Source organism: Globicephala melas, chromosome 12, assembly GCF_963455315.2.
Source record: "Globicephala melas chromosome 12, mGloMel1.2, whole genome shotgun sequence".
Taxonomy (NCBI): domain Eukaryota; kingdom Metazoa; phylum Chordata; class Mammalia; order Artiodactyla; family Delphinidae; genus Globicephala; species Globicephala melas.
The window spans coordinates 31,805,428-31,820,262 of NC_083325.1; the positions used below are offsets into that span (position 1 = coordinate 31,805,428).

At 42.0% G+C, this 14,835-nt stretch overlaps 1 protein-coding gene across 1 annotated transcript; it reads left to right on the plus strand.

Annotated features, from left to right (window-relative positions):
• Positions 1-248: 248 nt before the first annotated feature.
• GKN2 (gastrokine 2) lies at positions 249-6,977 on the plus strand. Its single transcript, XM_030877437.2, has 6 exons — positions 249-260; positions 2,479-2,532; positions 2,971-3,108; positions 4,891-5,001; positions 5,644-5,800; positions 6,895-6,977. The coding sequence occupies exons 1-6, from the start codon at positions 249-251 to the stop codon at positions 6,975-6,977; spliced, it is 555 nt and encodes a 184-aa protein (XP_030733297.1).
• The last annotated feature ends 7,858 nt before the right edge of the window (positions 6,978-14,835 follow it).

Below are 14,835 nucleotides of genomic sequence, written 5' to 3' on the forward strand. Positions count from 1 at the left end.
GGGAATATTTACAGAGTAACCAAGTGGCAAATTTTTACTAGTGAATAATGAACTTTGCTGATATCAGGTTATGTGGTTGGGTCTCAATCCCGATAAAGGGGTTTGCTGGGGTGTGTTAATGATGTGGACATGGCTCTTTCCAAAGTGATCATTCTGGAAAGAGATTTCCACACCTTAAAGCCAGTATAAAGGGTAGAAGTTGCATGGGCAGCCTCATTTGCTCCAGCAGCTTCTGCCTTTCAGGCAAAATGAAAATCCTTGTGAGTATTTGTTTATGTTTCTTTATACCCTTATGGTGGCTGCTTGCAGAGAATGCTCATATCTAATATGCCTTGGCTTTCAGGGGTCTCAGACAAACACTGCATGCTTCTAAACCTCTGTGATTGAATTAATGCTGTCTTTGGCAGGAATAATGTTGAATATTAATTTGTCCATATTTATTTGTCCATTGTCTGTTTCTTGAGATGTTTACTAAAAAATTACAAAGAAAAAAATTGGAAATATCTAGGGAACTTTAATTTGTAATATTTTGGTAATAATTCCTTATTATGAACCTTGGAGGGAATGTAGGCATTTTAGGACAACTGTATTTACTATCTAAAGGAGAAGTAGTGGGCTTTGCTGGTGGCGCAGTGGTTGGGAGTCTGCCTGCCGATGCAGGGGACACGGGTTCGTGCCCCGGTCCGGGAAGATCCCACATGCCGTGGAGCGGCTGGGTCCGTGAGCCATGGCCGCTGAGCCTGCGCGTCCGGAGCCTATGCTCCGCAATGGGAGAGGCCACAACAGTGAGAGGCCCGTGTAACACACACACACAAAAAAAAAAAAAAAAAAAAAAAGGAGAAGTGGTGATTTTAAAATAATAATATCCATAATAATAATAATAATGGCAGCCGTCATTTCCCAAGTGTGTACTAGGCCCTATGCTAAACATTTGCATGAATCATTTCATCCATTCACTTAAGCAATTCTATGAGCTGTGTAGTATTGCCCCATTCTATAGGTGAGGAGACTGAGGCACAGAGGAATGTGATTTCCCCAGGCCAGTAAATGTGGGATTTAGTCTTGAAATTTCCCCATCTTAGGCTCCACTTACCAAGCAATCATGGCAAAGTAATCCTGCCATGACCACTGCAGCTGATCCCAGCCCTGATCCCATTCTCCCATAGCTCCACATTGCGGTACTCCATGGATGGTTAGTTGACTATGTTCTGATCCAGAATGGAACTCCTTCCCCCAGTCTCTATCCCTTATTCTCATTGAGCTATTGAAGGAGAAGGCAAAATAATACCTCCCCGTAAGGTGTTAAAGACTGTCAGCTTAAAGAGTCGCCTCTCCCAAGGTATCTTGATTTTTTTAGAGGATACCTAACCCTAAAACACAAACCTGGAACAGTGGTATATTAATCATGGTGTTGGGTGAGGGGTTACTTGGGGGCAGGGGACACTTCCTGAGCTCTCTCTAATCATACTGCTAAGGTGGCTAGCCCTTCACCCACCTATTCAGACCTCTGTATTAGATCCATTAAACAGAATACATAGGAGTGTCAGAGGTTGTCCAGGAGTCCAGGTTGTCTCTATGCAAGTAGGCAGGTTGGACAGCTGCATATAGGTCCATGTTAGACATTCTACCCACAGTCACCAGCAGAAAAATGTTATTGGTGAGATGCAAAAGGAAGGAGGAAAATCCCACTGACAGGTCCTAAAAATATCTGCCTTCTCCTTCATCAGCAATTTCGATGACCGTGCAGTACACTGTGATGTTCAGAAGAGAGAACACAAAACTGGGATCAGCAGGTTGGATGAGTCTCTCATATAACTGCAACAAAATGTCAGCAATGCCTCCATGTCAGTCTCACGGTCTGCTGGCCTAACACTTGTCTGATGGTATCACTAAGGAGACTGTGGAGGTTTTCCTTGATGTCAGCCTCAGAAGTTAGTCATGCCTCCAAGCATCGGATTTTCATAGTTTGCCTTTAGGAATCGATTGTATCGCTATCACCCATGAATCCACTTAAATCTGTCTTACTCTCTCAATCTCAAGGAACTAAGTAATTTTTTTAACCAAAAAAACAAAACTTGACTCCTGTATACTAAAGCCAGTGTGAATACCACTAGGGTCCTCCCCTTAGTAAAATGAGTCCTTCCTCACTGCTCACCTCCCCCAAGGTTTTTTTTTTTTTTTTTTCTGGCATAAGAACTATGATTTCTAGAAGGTTGTGTTGTTAGGAAGGGTTGGGAATTTGGTAACAAAGGTAGAACCTGTGTCTGAAAAATAGCATGAACCCAACAAATGCCTGTCAAATGAATGAATGTGTATTTCACATTTTGGAAGTGGAGTGTTGACCATCCATGGCCTCCCACCAGTGTCTTAAGCATATGTTTTCTGTGATATTTGTGCTTGTCTTGTCCAATGTCACCTCATGTTCCCACCCTAAGTGACAGCCCTATTGTGAATAGATGTGACTGGTTGGTTTTTCAGGTGCTATTTCTGGTGGCACTGGCCATCTTTGGGACACAATCTCATGGATATGAGGTGAGTTGGTTCACTATAGACTTTATATCTTAGAGGTATTGGGAGAGGAAAAAGAAGATATGAGATAATGTGAAGGACAGTAGAGAGTCCACATGTCCTATGGGGGATGAAATTCCAGAAATAACCAATAACAGAAACAATGAAGTTGATTATTTCTTTCCAATCACAATACCTTAAAAAACATACCCCATTGCTTTAAATGTGGTTAATTTCATTTCTCATGTAATGCCATTGCTTTGCCCATATATAATGCAGTGAACTATGAGGAAGACCTTTGCATTCTAATTTTAGCATGGGCTTTTGGTCTGGGATGCCAGTGGAGATGTTTCAAGTTTCAATCTCTTGTTTGAAGCAATAGAAGGCTTTACTTTGCAGGGACGGTTGCCTTTCCAATGCACATAGTTTATGAAAAAACCATTATGTCTTTTGTCAATCTAGGTTTATAACATCATCAGCCCAACTGACAATGGTGGCCCTATTCAGGAGACAATGACAATTGACAATGAAAAAAATACCGCCGTGATTAACATCCATGCAGGATCATGCTCCTCTACCACGATTTTTGACTATAAACATGTAAGCAGCAATATTTTATATTCTTCAAGAATGCACTTCTAAAGGGTGGAGGGGCAGCCATTTATTGTGCATTTGAATTCCAGGATCTATCCTTGCAATTCTTTCACAATATCCTTCCTTCTGCTTTTCCCCTTAAATAATCAAGCAATTGATTAAAAACCAATCAAACAAAACCATTTCTAATTAAAAAATGTGATGAGACAGGAAGCATACAAATTCGCTTGACCTTTTCAGGTGGACAGCACAATCATATTGGCTAACTACAGGCTCAGAAAGCGCCTGGAAGAGTGACTAAAACCCAAGGCCAGGCATGGCACACAGGCTCTCAAAAATATTCGTCAAATGACTGAATGAATGAAGTAGGGCTTCTAATACAAAAAATTATACAGACAGAGAACAATAATGCAGCAAACAGTCACAAAGTAGCAGAAATCCAGAACAACTCTACACAGCTGACTATGTGTATGCAGTAAATCATACTGCTTCTGGGAGAATGAAAATATCTAAACTAAAAACATTAAACTATTTCCAAGTTTCAGTTACTGGTATTAACAATAAATCTCAGGAAACTTATTCTGTCCTTGATTCATTTATTCTTTTGTTTGTTTTCCATTTGTTCCACCTGGGTGATGAGCCCGCTTTCACCTATGGAGAGAGCTATGCACTGTGGATATAAGTAGTCTGGAGTCCGTTGCACTGGACATTTGAACGTGACTTTCTTCTCCTTTTCTTATAGAAACCTCCTCACTCCCTCTGCCCCACTGGTAGCGGGAGTTCCACGACACATTTGAAGGCATAGAGTCTTTGAAAGATATGCTTTACAAGGAAGTTGTGCTGAAATTCTTTTTAAGCAGATGTCAGGGAAATCACAAAAGTATCTTTAAAAAAAAATAGCGTGAGGATAGGTGAGAATTTGGTTAAAACCTCTTCCACTATCATCAGGTTCAGCCTCAGTCAATTTTTGGATTTTAAGGACTAGAAATTTGTGAGAACTGAAAAATAGGAACTAGAAAGATTTATGATATTTGCACTCTTATAGGCTGTGTAATTATTTGGAACTATGTACAGAAAATTCCACTCTGTATGAAGATTCCAGAAGGTTCCTTTTGGCTCCAAGGACCTCACCCTCCATTGTTCTTCCAATCCCAACTTCCTCCAACCCATCCTAATCCAGTCTTAGGTGGAGAAAAGATAGAAGATGGATGGTAAAGGAGGGGAGGGGAGAGTCAATGAAAATGTATGTGTGGTGGGTGTGCAGGGTGTGGGTATGTTGAGGAGAGCTTCTAAAGCATCACTGTCCAGTAGAACTTTCTGCGAAGCTACTAGCCACTTGCGGCTACTCAGCACTTGAAATGTGTGATGGAGGAAATACATTTTAAATTTTATTTAATTTGAATTTAAATTTATATGGCCACATGTGGCTGGTAGCTAACATATTGGAAAGCACAGTTCTAAAGAATACCGTATTTACTCCAAATGGAGGAAAAGGCAGAACAAAATCAATAGAAAGAGACAGAGAGCGGCTTCTTCTCAAGCTTTCAAACCCCAAACTGTAGACCCGAAATGAAAAGTGGGGCACACATCGTGGGTTTACACAAATTCAGAGATAGAAATGACAAGTGAAAAAGTAAAACGACTATGTAAAAGAAGTCGAATGGATAGAACTGACTGCAGCTTGAAAATATCACTACGCATGCTCAAGGCTTTCTGCAAGGCCCATCCTCACCAAGCTCAGAATCCAGGGAACTGGGAGGGGCAGTAACTGTGCTCTTGCTGCTTCAGGGCTACATCGCCTCCAGGGTGCTCTCCCGAAGAGCCTGCTACATCTTGAAGATGAACCATAAGGCCATCCCTGCTCTGGACCAACTCCAACGGTACATCTTTGAGGGGCAGGTAAGTCTGGGGTAACCCTTAGTATTCCTTGTTCTTGAGCCAGGGAATACTGGTGCCCATAGAGAAATGAAGAGGGTAAGGGGAGAAGATCATAATATCATACCTTATTGTGGCTATGGTACCCTCCACTTTAAAGCATCTTCACATTTATTGATTTTAGAGCAGGAATAAATCTCTTAGCTTGAGCTCCACCCTACAGCCCCCAATACAAAAACTTACAATAAATTCCAGTGTCTTTGTAGAAAGGACTAAACATTCTCTTCTCAGAGCAAGGCTTTAAGAAATAGTGATGGGCAGAAAAAATGAGTGATGATATCCAATGACACAATGGTGCAAAGAAATACAGCATAGTGAGAATAAACAAACACTGTGTGAGGCTAGGAATCTGAGATTTATTTCTCCTTTTGTGTCTTTTCATCGGGCACAGGATTCACCCTCTCTGGGTTTCATTGTCACCAGCTGCAAAATAACATTGGTAATAATGAGGTTTCTCTACAGACCAAGTGGTCAAAAAGAGATGATATCTTGAGATTCCTGACCACCTCCTGTTTAATAATTCAAAAGAGAAAAAGTCACAATTTAGAATAAGTTACACCGGATTATGTCAATTTATTTCATCCTATTCCACTCCTACTGATCTAGGCTTTGAACAACATGTTCTCCGACAAATACATCTGGGTCAAGTATAACCCACTGCAGTCTCTGATCACAGATGTGGATTGGTTCCTGTTTGGATCACCCATCAGGCAGCTCTGCGAACATATCCCCTTGTACAAAGGGGAAGTGGCTGAAAAGACACGTGAGTACCAATAAATCATTCCTTCACCAGATATTTTCTGACAGCTCCAATATGTCAGCCACTCTTCCAGGTGCTGTGTGAAATACAAATAAACATGAAACATGACTCAGTTTGGTTTACTTTGGGAATTAAATATCTACCATGTGTGGAAATAGTGCTAAATGTTAGGGAGAGACAGAAATGAAACAACTCTGCCTCCAAGGAACACATAGTCTGATGGAGAAGTTAGTGACTTAAGACAGAAGATGGAATAAAAAAGATTCATGAGGACAAATGAAAAGCTATTGGATTCTCTAAAGTACAGCATGGTAACTCTGGTTAATAATATGATATTGCATACTTGAAAGTTGCTGAGAGTAAATATTAAGCATTCTTACCACACACACACACACAAGTTACATATGTTAACTACACAAGGTGTTGGATGTGCTATCTTGAGCTTTTACAATGTACATGTATATCAAATTATCATGTTGTACACTTTACATATATACAGATATACTTGTCAATTATTTCTCAAAAACGTTTAAAAATAGTCTCAGGATCTAAGATAAAATTGGTCCAAGAAAGAGCAGGCAAAGTGGACTGACAGGGAATAAAAACTGATTCATGCAGGTAACATATGTCACTGCAGTCATTACTGGTATTTTTACACAAAATTGCTAAGTATGGCAGAGTGACAGAGTGAAAGAAAAGCTGGATCACAGATGACAAAGGTAACAAGAGAAATTCCCCAGAGTAGTGGAAGGTAAAGAAGAAAAGAATTAGCATTTATTACCTATTGCCCAGAAAAAAATTAAGATATTTTTACTTTTCATAAGGTCATTAGTACTTATAAGTAAAGGCATGCAGGCATGCCATTAATGCAGAATGTCATAGCATTAATCGAGTTGAGCCAGAGAGCACTTCTGGGAATTGTCAGTATATTTAAGCTAATATATTATTATTCTTTGCAATACAAGTATAGCTAAAATCTTGGGGAACATGAAATTACATGTACACCCCCTAGTCAAGACATTTACAAAAGGGCATTGGTTTGCTGAATTCTAGTAATTTCTTAATTCTCTTTCTTTAAAATTTTCTCCCCTTTTCAGATGATACTTGGGCTGAAGGCTGTGCAAAGGCTGGGCTCCTGGGCATCTTGGGAATTTCCATCTGTGCAGACCTTCACATTTAAGGCATCAGCCCACTGGTTTCATCTTTTCAGAGAAATACACGTTTCCACTCAACGGCCAAATTAAATTCTTTGTCAACGTCCCAACAAATTTTGAGATTCAGTAGTAAAACATAAGTACGATATTTATAGATATCTGGGTGTTTTCTTTTCTTGTAAGCAGCAAAGGGAAGCCAAACAATGTTTATGTCAATATATAGAAGGAAAGAAATTGCCAGGATTTCAAGTAAAGTGCATAGTGTGAAAATTCCCAGGTAATATATGTGAGTCACATACAGTCTGGTCAGCTATGTACAAGTCTTCAGTTTTGCATTTGACACTTAGACCAGCTGCCCATCTGTCCAACCAACACACTGGGCAGCCTAGGTAGAGCAGGGGCTCAGGTGGCATTGACCTTCACCTAGTGAAGGGGGTGGATTATTTATACCCTTATCAGACAACTTGACTGCTCAGGTGAAGAAAACTGTGCCCTCTGACAGAGCATCCAGCTTTGAGAGCCATTCACATACCTTTTAGCTCATCAAAGCAGTAGACTCAAACTTAATAAACACTATCATGATATATTTCATCCCAGAGTGAGGAGAGAGAGATAGAGAGGAACACACGTCACCCAGAGAAAGATGCCCATTACTGAAAATCTTTACAGGAGTGAGGCCCTAACTGGGAATGTCAAGTCAATATATAGAAGGAAAACAATTTTTAATATTTCAAATAAATTGCATAATGTGGGCAAATTCCCAGATCGTATGGTTGGTTATCGTATGGAGTAGTCAGTGAGTGCAAGTTCAGAGCAAAGAGGAACTACTTTAACAAGAATTTCTGTCTTCATCAACTGCTCCTATTCCTAACACTATACATCTACTCCTTAATAACCGTTAGTACTGGGCTAGGTATGCTGGCAAAACTACAATAGTAAAGAAAGTTAAAATAACTGAGCTAAATTCTGGTGGGGGTGGCTGCAATTTATTGTCTCATCTCACCATAGAAGGATAGGGATATTCTGGTCTTGGTTGGGTAGTTAGAATTAGAGGCTTGAAGGTGGCCAGACTATATTTTTCCACTTTAAACTCTCGTTCTCTCTACATGTCTGCCTCAGGATCTGACACTGGCTTTCTCCATGGTGGTAAAACCAACATCACTCTGAGCCCCAAGGTCCCCATCTTCCTTGTGTCATCATCAGAAAGGAAATGGACTCTTAGTTCTAATTTCAGATTAGCTTTAATTAAAAAATCTCTGGAAAGGAGCCTCACTGAATCATGTGGGTACACGTTCTTACTCCTCTGGCTGGGGCTGGTGGGAGTGGGGTAGGGGAAGGGTTGTGATTGGCAACTTTCTTTGGAATTTACTGCTTAGAACTGTGTTATCCTTATTAGTTTTTATAATATTATTACCATTTTAAAAGCAGAAAATTTAAAAAGCGAAACTCAAAACAGAACTTTGAGTTCTGCTTTTTCCTACCTCTGCTTTCCTTAAATCAGTTGACCCTGCTCAGTTTTGGTGTCATGCTGAATACCTATTACAAGAAGCAGGTGGAATAGGCCAGGCACATGCCTAAGAGGAGTGAGTCCAAATGTAAGCTAAAAGGAAGCTGGGGCTCCATTAAACCTTCTCCAGAAAGGAGCCCTTTCTTAAGGGTTGGGGAGGGAAGATATTAATTCTGTTTTGTTTTTGTTTGCCTCAAGGTATTTCTAGTTTCTCTTTTGACTTCTCTTTGACCCAATGGTTAAGAGTGTGTGGTTTAATTTCCATGTACTTGTGAGTTTTTGTGTTTTCCTTTTGTTATTGCCTTCTAGTTTTATTGCACTGTGGTTGGAAAAGATTGGGAAAGATAGCTGGAAAGATTCCAATCTTCTTAAATTTGTTAAGACTTGTTTTGTGGACTAACATATGATCTATCCTGGAGAATAGAATAGCATAGAATCCTGTTCCCTGTGCGCTTGAGGAGAATGTGTATTCTGCAGCTGGTGGATGGAATGTTCTGTATATGTCTGTTAGGTTCATTTGCTCTATAGTGTAGTTCAAGCCTGCTGTTTCCTTATTGATATTCTGTCTGAATGATCTACCCATTATTAAAAGTGGGGTATTGCAGTCCCCTAGTATTATTATATTGCTGTCTACTTCTCCCTTTAGATCAATCCATATTTGCTTTTTATGTTTAGTGCGTTGGGTGCACATATATCTATAATTGTTATATCTTCTTGGTAAATTGAGCTTTTTGTCATTATATCACAACCTTTTTTGTCTCTTGTAACAGTCTTTGCCTTAAAGTCTATTTCGTCTGATATAAGTATAGCTACTCCTGCTCTCTTTTGGTTCTCATTTACATTGAATATCTTTTTTCCATACCTTCACTTTCAGCCTATGTGTGTCCTTAAATCTAAAGTGAGTCTCTTTTAGACAGCATAGTTGGATCTTGTTCTTTATTTATTTAACCACTCTATATTTTTTGATTTGGATATCAAATTTTCGAACCACAACAAAGCATCAAGGATGCTAGAGGAGCTTATCTCTCTAATAAAGCTGGCCCAAGAGAGCAGGCATGATCCAGAATATGAGTGTGCCAAAGGTGTTTTTGCAGAAATCTTGGTGAGGCTTGTAGATGGGGTTCTTATTTCCTATGACGTTTTGTTCCTCACAGTAAATGACACACAAATGGGATATTACTCAGCCCTAAAGAAAGAATGAATCTTGCTATTTGCAACAACATGGGTGGACCTAGAGAGTATTATCTTAAGTGAAATAGTTCATACAGAGAAAGGCAAATATATATAATTTCACTTATGTGCGGAATCAAAAAACAGAACAAATGAACAAACATAACAAAACAAAACAGACTCATAGATACAGAGAACAAAAAGGTAGTTGCCAGAGGGGAGAGGGGTAAGGGGGATGAGTGAAATAATTGAGGAAGATTCAGAGGTACAAACCTCAGTTACAAAATAAGAGCATAGTATGGGGAATATAGTCAATTATAATGTAATATCTTTGTATGGTGACAGATGGTAGCTAGACTTATCATGGTGATCATTTTGTAATGTATAGAAATATCAAACCACTATTTTGTGCACCTGGAACTAACAGTGTTGTAGGTCAATTATATTTCAATTAAAAAATATGTAGACACTTGGAGGAAATACATCAAAATGCAAATTGTAGCCTTGTAGAATGAATTTGGGAATGTTCCGTCCTCTTCAAATTTTTGTAATAGTTTGAGAAGGCTAGGTATTAATTCTTCTTTTTATGTTTTGTAGAATTCCCCTGTGAAGCTGTCCACCCCTGGGCTTTTGTTTCCTGGGAGTTTTTTAAATTACAAATTCAATTTCACCACTGGTGATTTGTCTGTTCAGATTGGCTATTTCTTCCTGATTCAGTCTTGGAAGGTGGTATGTTTCTAGAAATTTGTCCATTTCTTCTAGGTTGTCCAATTTTTTGGTATATAATTGTTCATAGTATTCTCTTATGATTTTTTGATATTGCTTGTTGTTTCTCCTTTTTCATTTTTTATTTTGTTTATCTGGGTCCTCTCTCTTTTTTCGTTGATGAGCCTGGCTAAAGGTTTATCATTTTTTTAAATCTTATTTAAAAAACTGGCTCTCGTTTTCATTGATGTTTTCTATTGTTTTTTTGGTCTCTATTTTATTTCCTCTCTGATCGCTATTATTTCCTTCCTTCTGCTGACTTTGGGCTTTGTTTGTTCTTCTTCTTCTAATTCCTTTAGATAGTAGGTTAGGTTGTTTATTCGTTGAGCATCTTTATGATCATTACCTTGTACTCTTTATCAGGTAGAATTGCTTATCTCCACTTTGCTTAGTTCTTCGGCTGGGGTTTTATCTCATTTCTTCATTTGGAACGTATTCCTTTGTCACCTCATCTTGCCTGATTCTCTATTTTTACTTCTATGTATTAGGTCGGTTGGTTATGTTTCCCTGTATTGGTGAAGTGATATGTAGGAGACATCTTATGGGGTTCGCAGCACACACCCTTCTGGTGACCAGAGCTATATGCTCTAGAGGTGTCCTCTATATGGGCTGTGTGGGCCCCTCTCTTGTGGTGGGTTGACTATCGTGGGCACACTGGTAGGTGGGTCCTGCCCGCATGCTGGTTGGATGCCAGGCCCTGCCTAGTGCAGAGGTTGACAGCTATTGGTGGGTGAAATTGGGCCCTAACATGACTGGAAGTGGCTGCCTGGAGGCTCCAGGGCTATTGCTGGCCTGCTAGTGGGGGTGCCTTTGGCTTGTGCTAGACCTCTGGTTGATGGGGCTCTGTCCCCACATGGCTGGTGGACTGTGGAGTCTTGGACTGCTAGTGAGTGAGGCCTGATCCCAGCATTAACAGGCTAGAAGGAGGACTTGAAACTGGTGTTTGCCAGCTCCAGTGCCCCTGTGGGAGCACAAGCTCCCAGAAATGGCTATTGGCAGCACCTATGTCCACAGGGTGAGTCCCAGTTGCCTCCTGCTTCTCCAAGAATTCCTCCAAGGTCAAAAAGTGCATCTGACCTAGGCTTCTTTCAAATTACTGGGTTTTGAAGTGTGTGATATTTTGTGTGGACCCTTTAAGAAAGGAGTCTCTGTTCCCTACAGCCTTCAGGCTTGCCCAAATGCAAGCCCCATTGGCCTTCAAAGCTGGGTATTCTGGGGTCTCATCTTCCCAGGGCAGGACCTCTGGGCTGGGGAGCCCGATGTAGGGTTTGGACCACTTGCTCTGCAATTGTGATTATCCTCCTGTTTGTGGGTCACCTACCTGGGGTATGGGTCTTGACTCTACCTCATCTGTCCTTCCTACACATCTTGTTGTAGTTCCTTCTTTACATCTTTAGTAGAAGATCTTTTCTATTAGTGTTCAGGTCATTCTCATCAATAGTTGCTCTGTAAATACATTTAATTTGAGGGATGCCTGTGGGAGGAGGTGAGCACAGGGTCTTCCTACTCCACCGTCTTGGCCACTCCTATTCATCTATTGTTGATCAGAATTTCCTAATTTCTATAGCAAAAAAATCCACTGACTACTTAATTTCCATTCCCTATCCACCTGTTTCCTTCCAGCAGAACCTCAGTTTGTTTAAGTATCTGTTAAAAAAAACCTTATTTTTAGGGATATATTCCTTACTTTAGTTCCAAGTCTTCAGTAATGCTTGGTCTAAATCAGTGGTTTTTCAGTTGGAGTATGGTCTTTTCTTTTCTCCTCTGGAGACATTTCACAGTGTTTGGAGACATTGTCACAGCTGGAAGGGGGTGCTACTGGGATGTAGTGGGTAGAGAGAGGCCAAGGATGCTGCTAAACATTCTACAATGCACAGGACATCACCACAGCAAAGAATTTTCTGACCCCAAACGCCAATAGCGTTTAGGTTAAGAAAGCCTGGGCTAAATCTTATTTCCCTTAAGAAAAGAAGGTAATGTCAGTTTCCTTAGCTTATGATTGGTCTATGGGTGTCATGAGTCCTCACTTCTGGTCAGTGAGATCTAAGTGGGAGTCTGCTAAGTGGGACTTCCAGGAAAAAGAGCGACAGACTCAGGTGTCATGCAACTCTGCCCTTTGTCCTTTCCTACTGTCCTCCTCTCAATGTGGACATGATGCTGATGCCAGGAGATGTGTCTGCCATTTGGGGACCACCAGGTAGCGATCCTGGAGAGGAAAGTTCAGGAAAGAAAGAAAGAGCTAGAATGCCTGATTACATCATTCTAGTGCAGCACCAGCTGGGATTTTCTTTCCCTGGACTCATGTGATACAGATCAGTCCCTGCTTAAGTCACTGTGACTGTATTTTCTTTATTTGCAGCTAAAAAGCATTCCTTACAAATACACCTGAGAGAGGTGGAGTTAGTCCAACTGGCACACATATCCCAGGATCTGGGTCCACCCCAACACTACTGCCTCTACTTCTCTTACCCCTACAACTCCTTTGGAAATTCTGGGCTCACCACATTGCTGCACATGTGCCGTAGAAAGGCAGTGCTCTGTGCCACTCACAGAATGACTGAGAAGTAAATGGTACTTGGAGCCCACTGTCTAGCTCTGCTTGGCCTGCTATTCCTTTTATTAGTCCAGACACCATGCCCTGCTGCTCCCTCGGGAACCATGTGTGAGGTTGCAGAAACTCTGATGTGAAGGGCTCAGGACACATACAGGAACTGAATCAAGGGTTTCTTGGGGTTTGGGGGTCTAGGGGTCTACCCCACTGTAAGGTGGTAAGCCTGTTTCCTTTTAACCACTGGGGAAGGGTTCCCTGGCATGGGTCCCTTCTGCTCATGCTGTAGCATGTGACCTAGTGAAGTGACACACCTCACTACCTCTAATGATATAGCCCAGCTCTCAACCTTCCTCTGAAAAGTTACCTTTGCCTCACCCATCAGGGCATGGCCTCAGGTACATGGTGCCTGGTCAATGGACAAGCATCCTGTCCTCTTGTTAATTACCTTTGGGAGCCTCGCTATTCTCTTGTTTGCCCTGACTGATTGCTATAATAGGGAGAATCCTGGGGTAGTCGCCAGCCCTTTACAGTCTGAAGCTGGCCCTCACTCTATGTGTCCTGCCAGGGTGTATTTGATTTTTGCTAAGAGCTCCTCAGATTCCATCAATGTCCCTTTCTACTCCCTTGGGGTGAGGCTTGGGGGAGGGTATGTCTGGGAATAGCATGAAGGAAACCTCTAGGGTGTAGGGAACGTTCTACATCTCCATTTAGGTGATGGCCATATGGGTGTATATACGTAAAAATTCATTGTACTTAAAATCTGTATGCTTTACTGTATGTTATACCTCACTAAAAACGTTTATATATTTTTAAAATGTAAAACACAACTGAATACAAAGAAGGCCCACCCAGTCTGTGGCAGTCTTAGGAAACACCTCAAGTTGGCCTTTGCTGTAGGAAACCCAGAGCGGCGTTGAAAGGCTCGTGCTCCAGCCCCACGTGCCCGGAGCCAGGCCAGGGGCCGAGTGCTGTGGAGGGACGAGGGTCCACCATGAGCAACAGGTCAGCTCCAGGAGGAGGGCTGGGGGCACTGCCTGGATGAAAAGCATCCCCAAAACTGACGAGGCCAATGAAGATGCCCCGTAGGAATAACTGCCCAGATACAGCTTAAACTGTGGGACGGTCTCTCTACCCCAGGCAGCAGCAGGAAGAGAAGCAGCACATTCCTGGCAGGATAATGGGCCCCACTCCTGACCCCTGGGGAAGCTGAGAGCATGGAGTGGGCAGGGAGCCAGAGAATGAGCACTGAGCAGCCAGTAGCCTCGGCTGGTGAGCCAGCCCACGCAGACCTGGGGCTCGGGGCCAGTCGGCTCTCCCCCGAGGCTGCGGAAAGGCAGGCGCGATGAGGGCAGTTAGGGTTGCCTCCATCTAGGGTGGAAGGGGTGGGGCTAGTGAAGGGAGCAAGACTCCCCCTACAAGGAACCATGTCATTGGAGCATCGTTCTCTGAACTGGGAGGCAGGGAATTTGACCTCTGTCTTGGGCCTCCTTTCTGAGAAGGGCCTCCTGGGCAAGGGTGGAATTTTTGCAAGAATCTCAGAGATTTCTTGGAGGGAGGGTTTTGTGCAGTTCCCAGCTGGGCTGTAGACATGACCAAGGACCTCTGATGATCCTTCCAGTGCATGTCTGCAGGAAGATAAGGACAGAGCCAAGGGAGATTGAACTCTCAGGAGAGAGGGAGCTGGGATACGGTCGTACCCAACAAGTCCTAGACGGGAGGAGAAATGCCGAGTACGCTGTGATGTCTTGTGCTCAGATGTGTCCCCAGTCCAGTGTCCAAAGAGCTCATGCTCCAGGCCCCAGGGTGGTGGGTGGGGACTGTAAGTAGAAACAACAGAAGCCAAAGAAGAGAAATGCCTGTTTTTCACTAAGGAACCAGCGCATATGTTGCA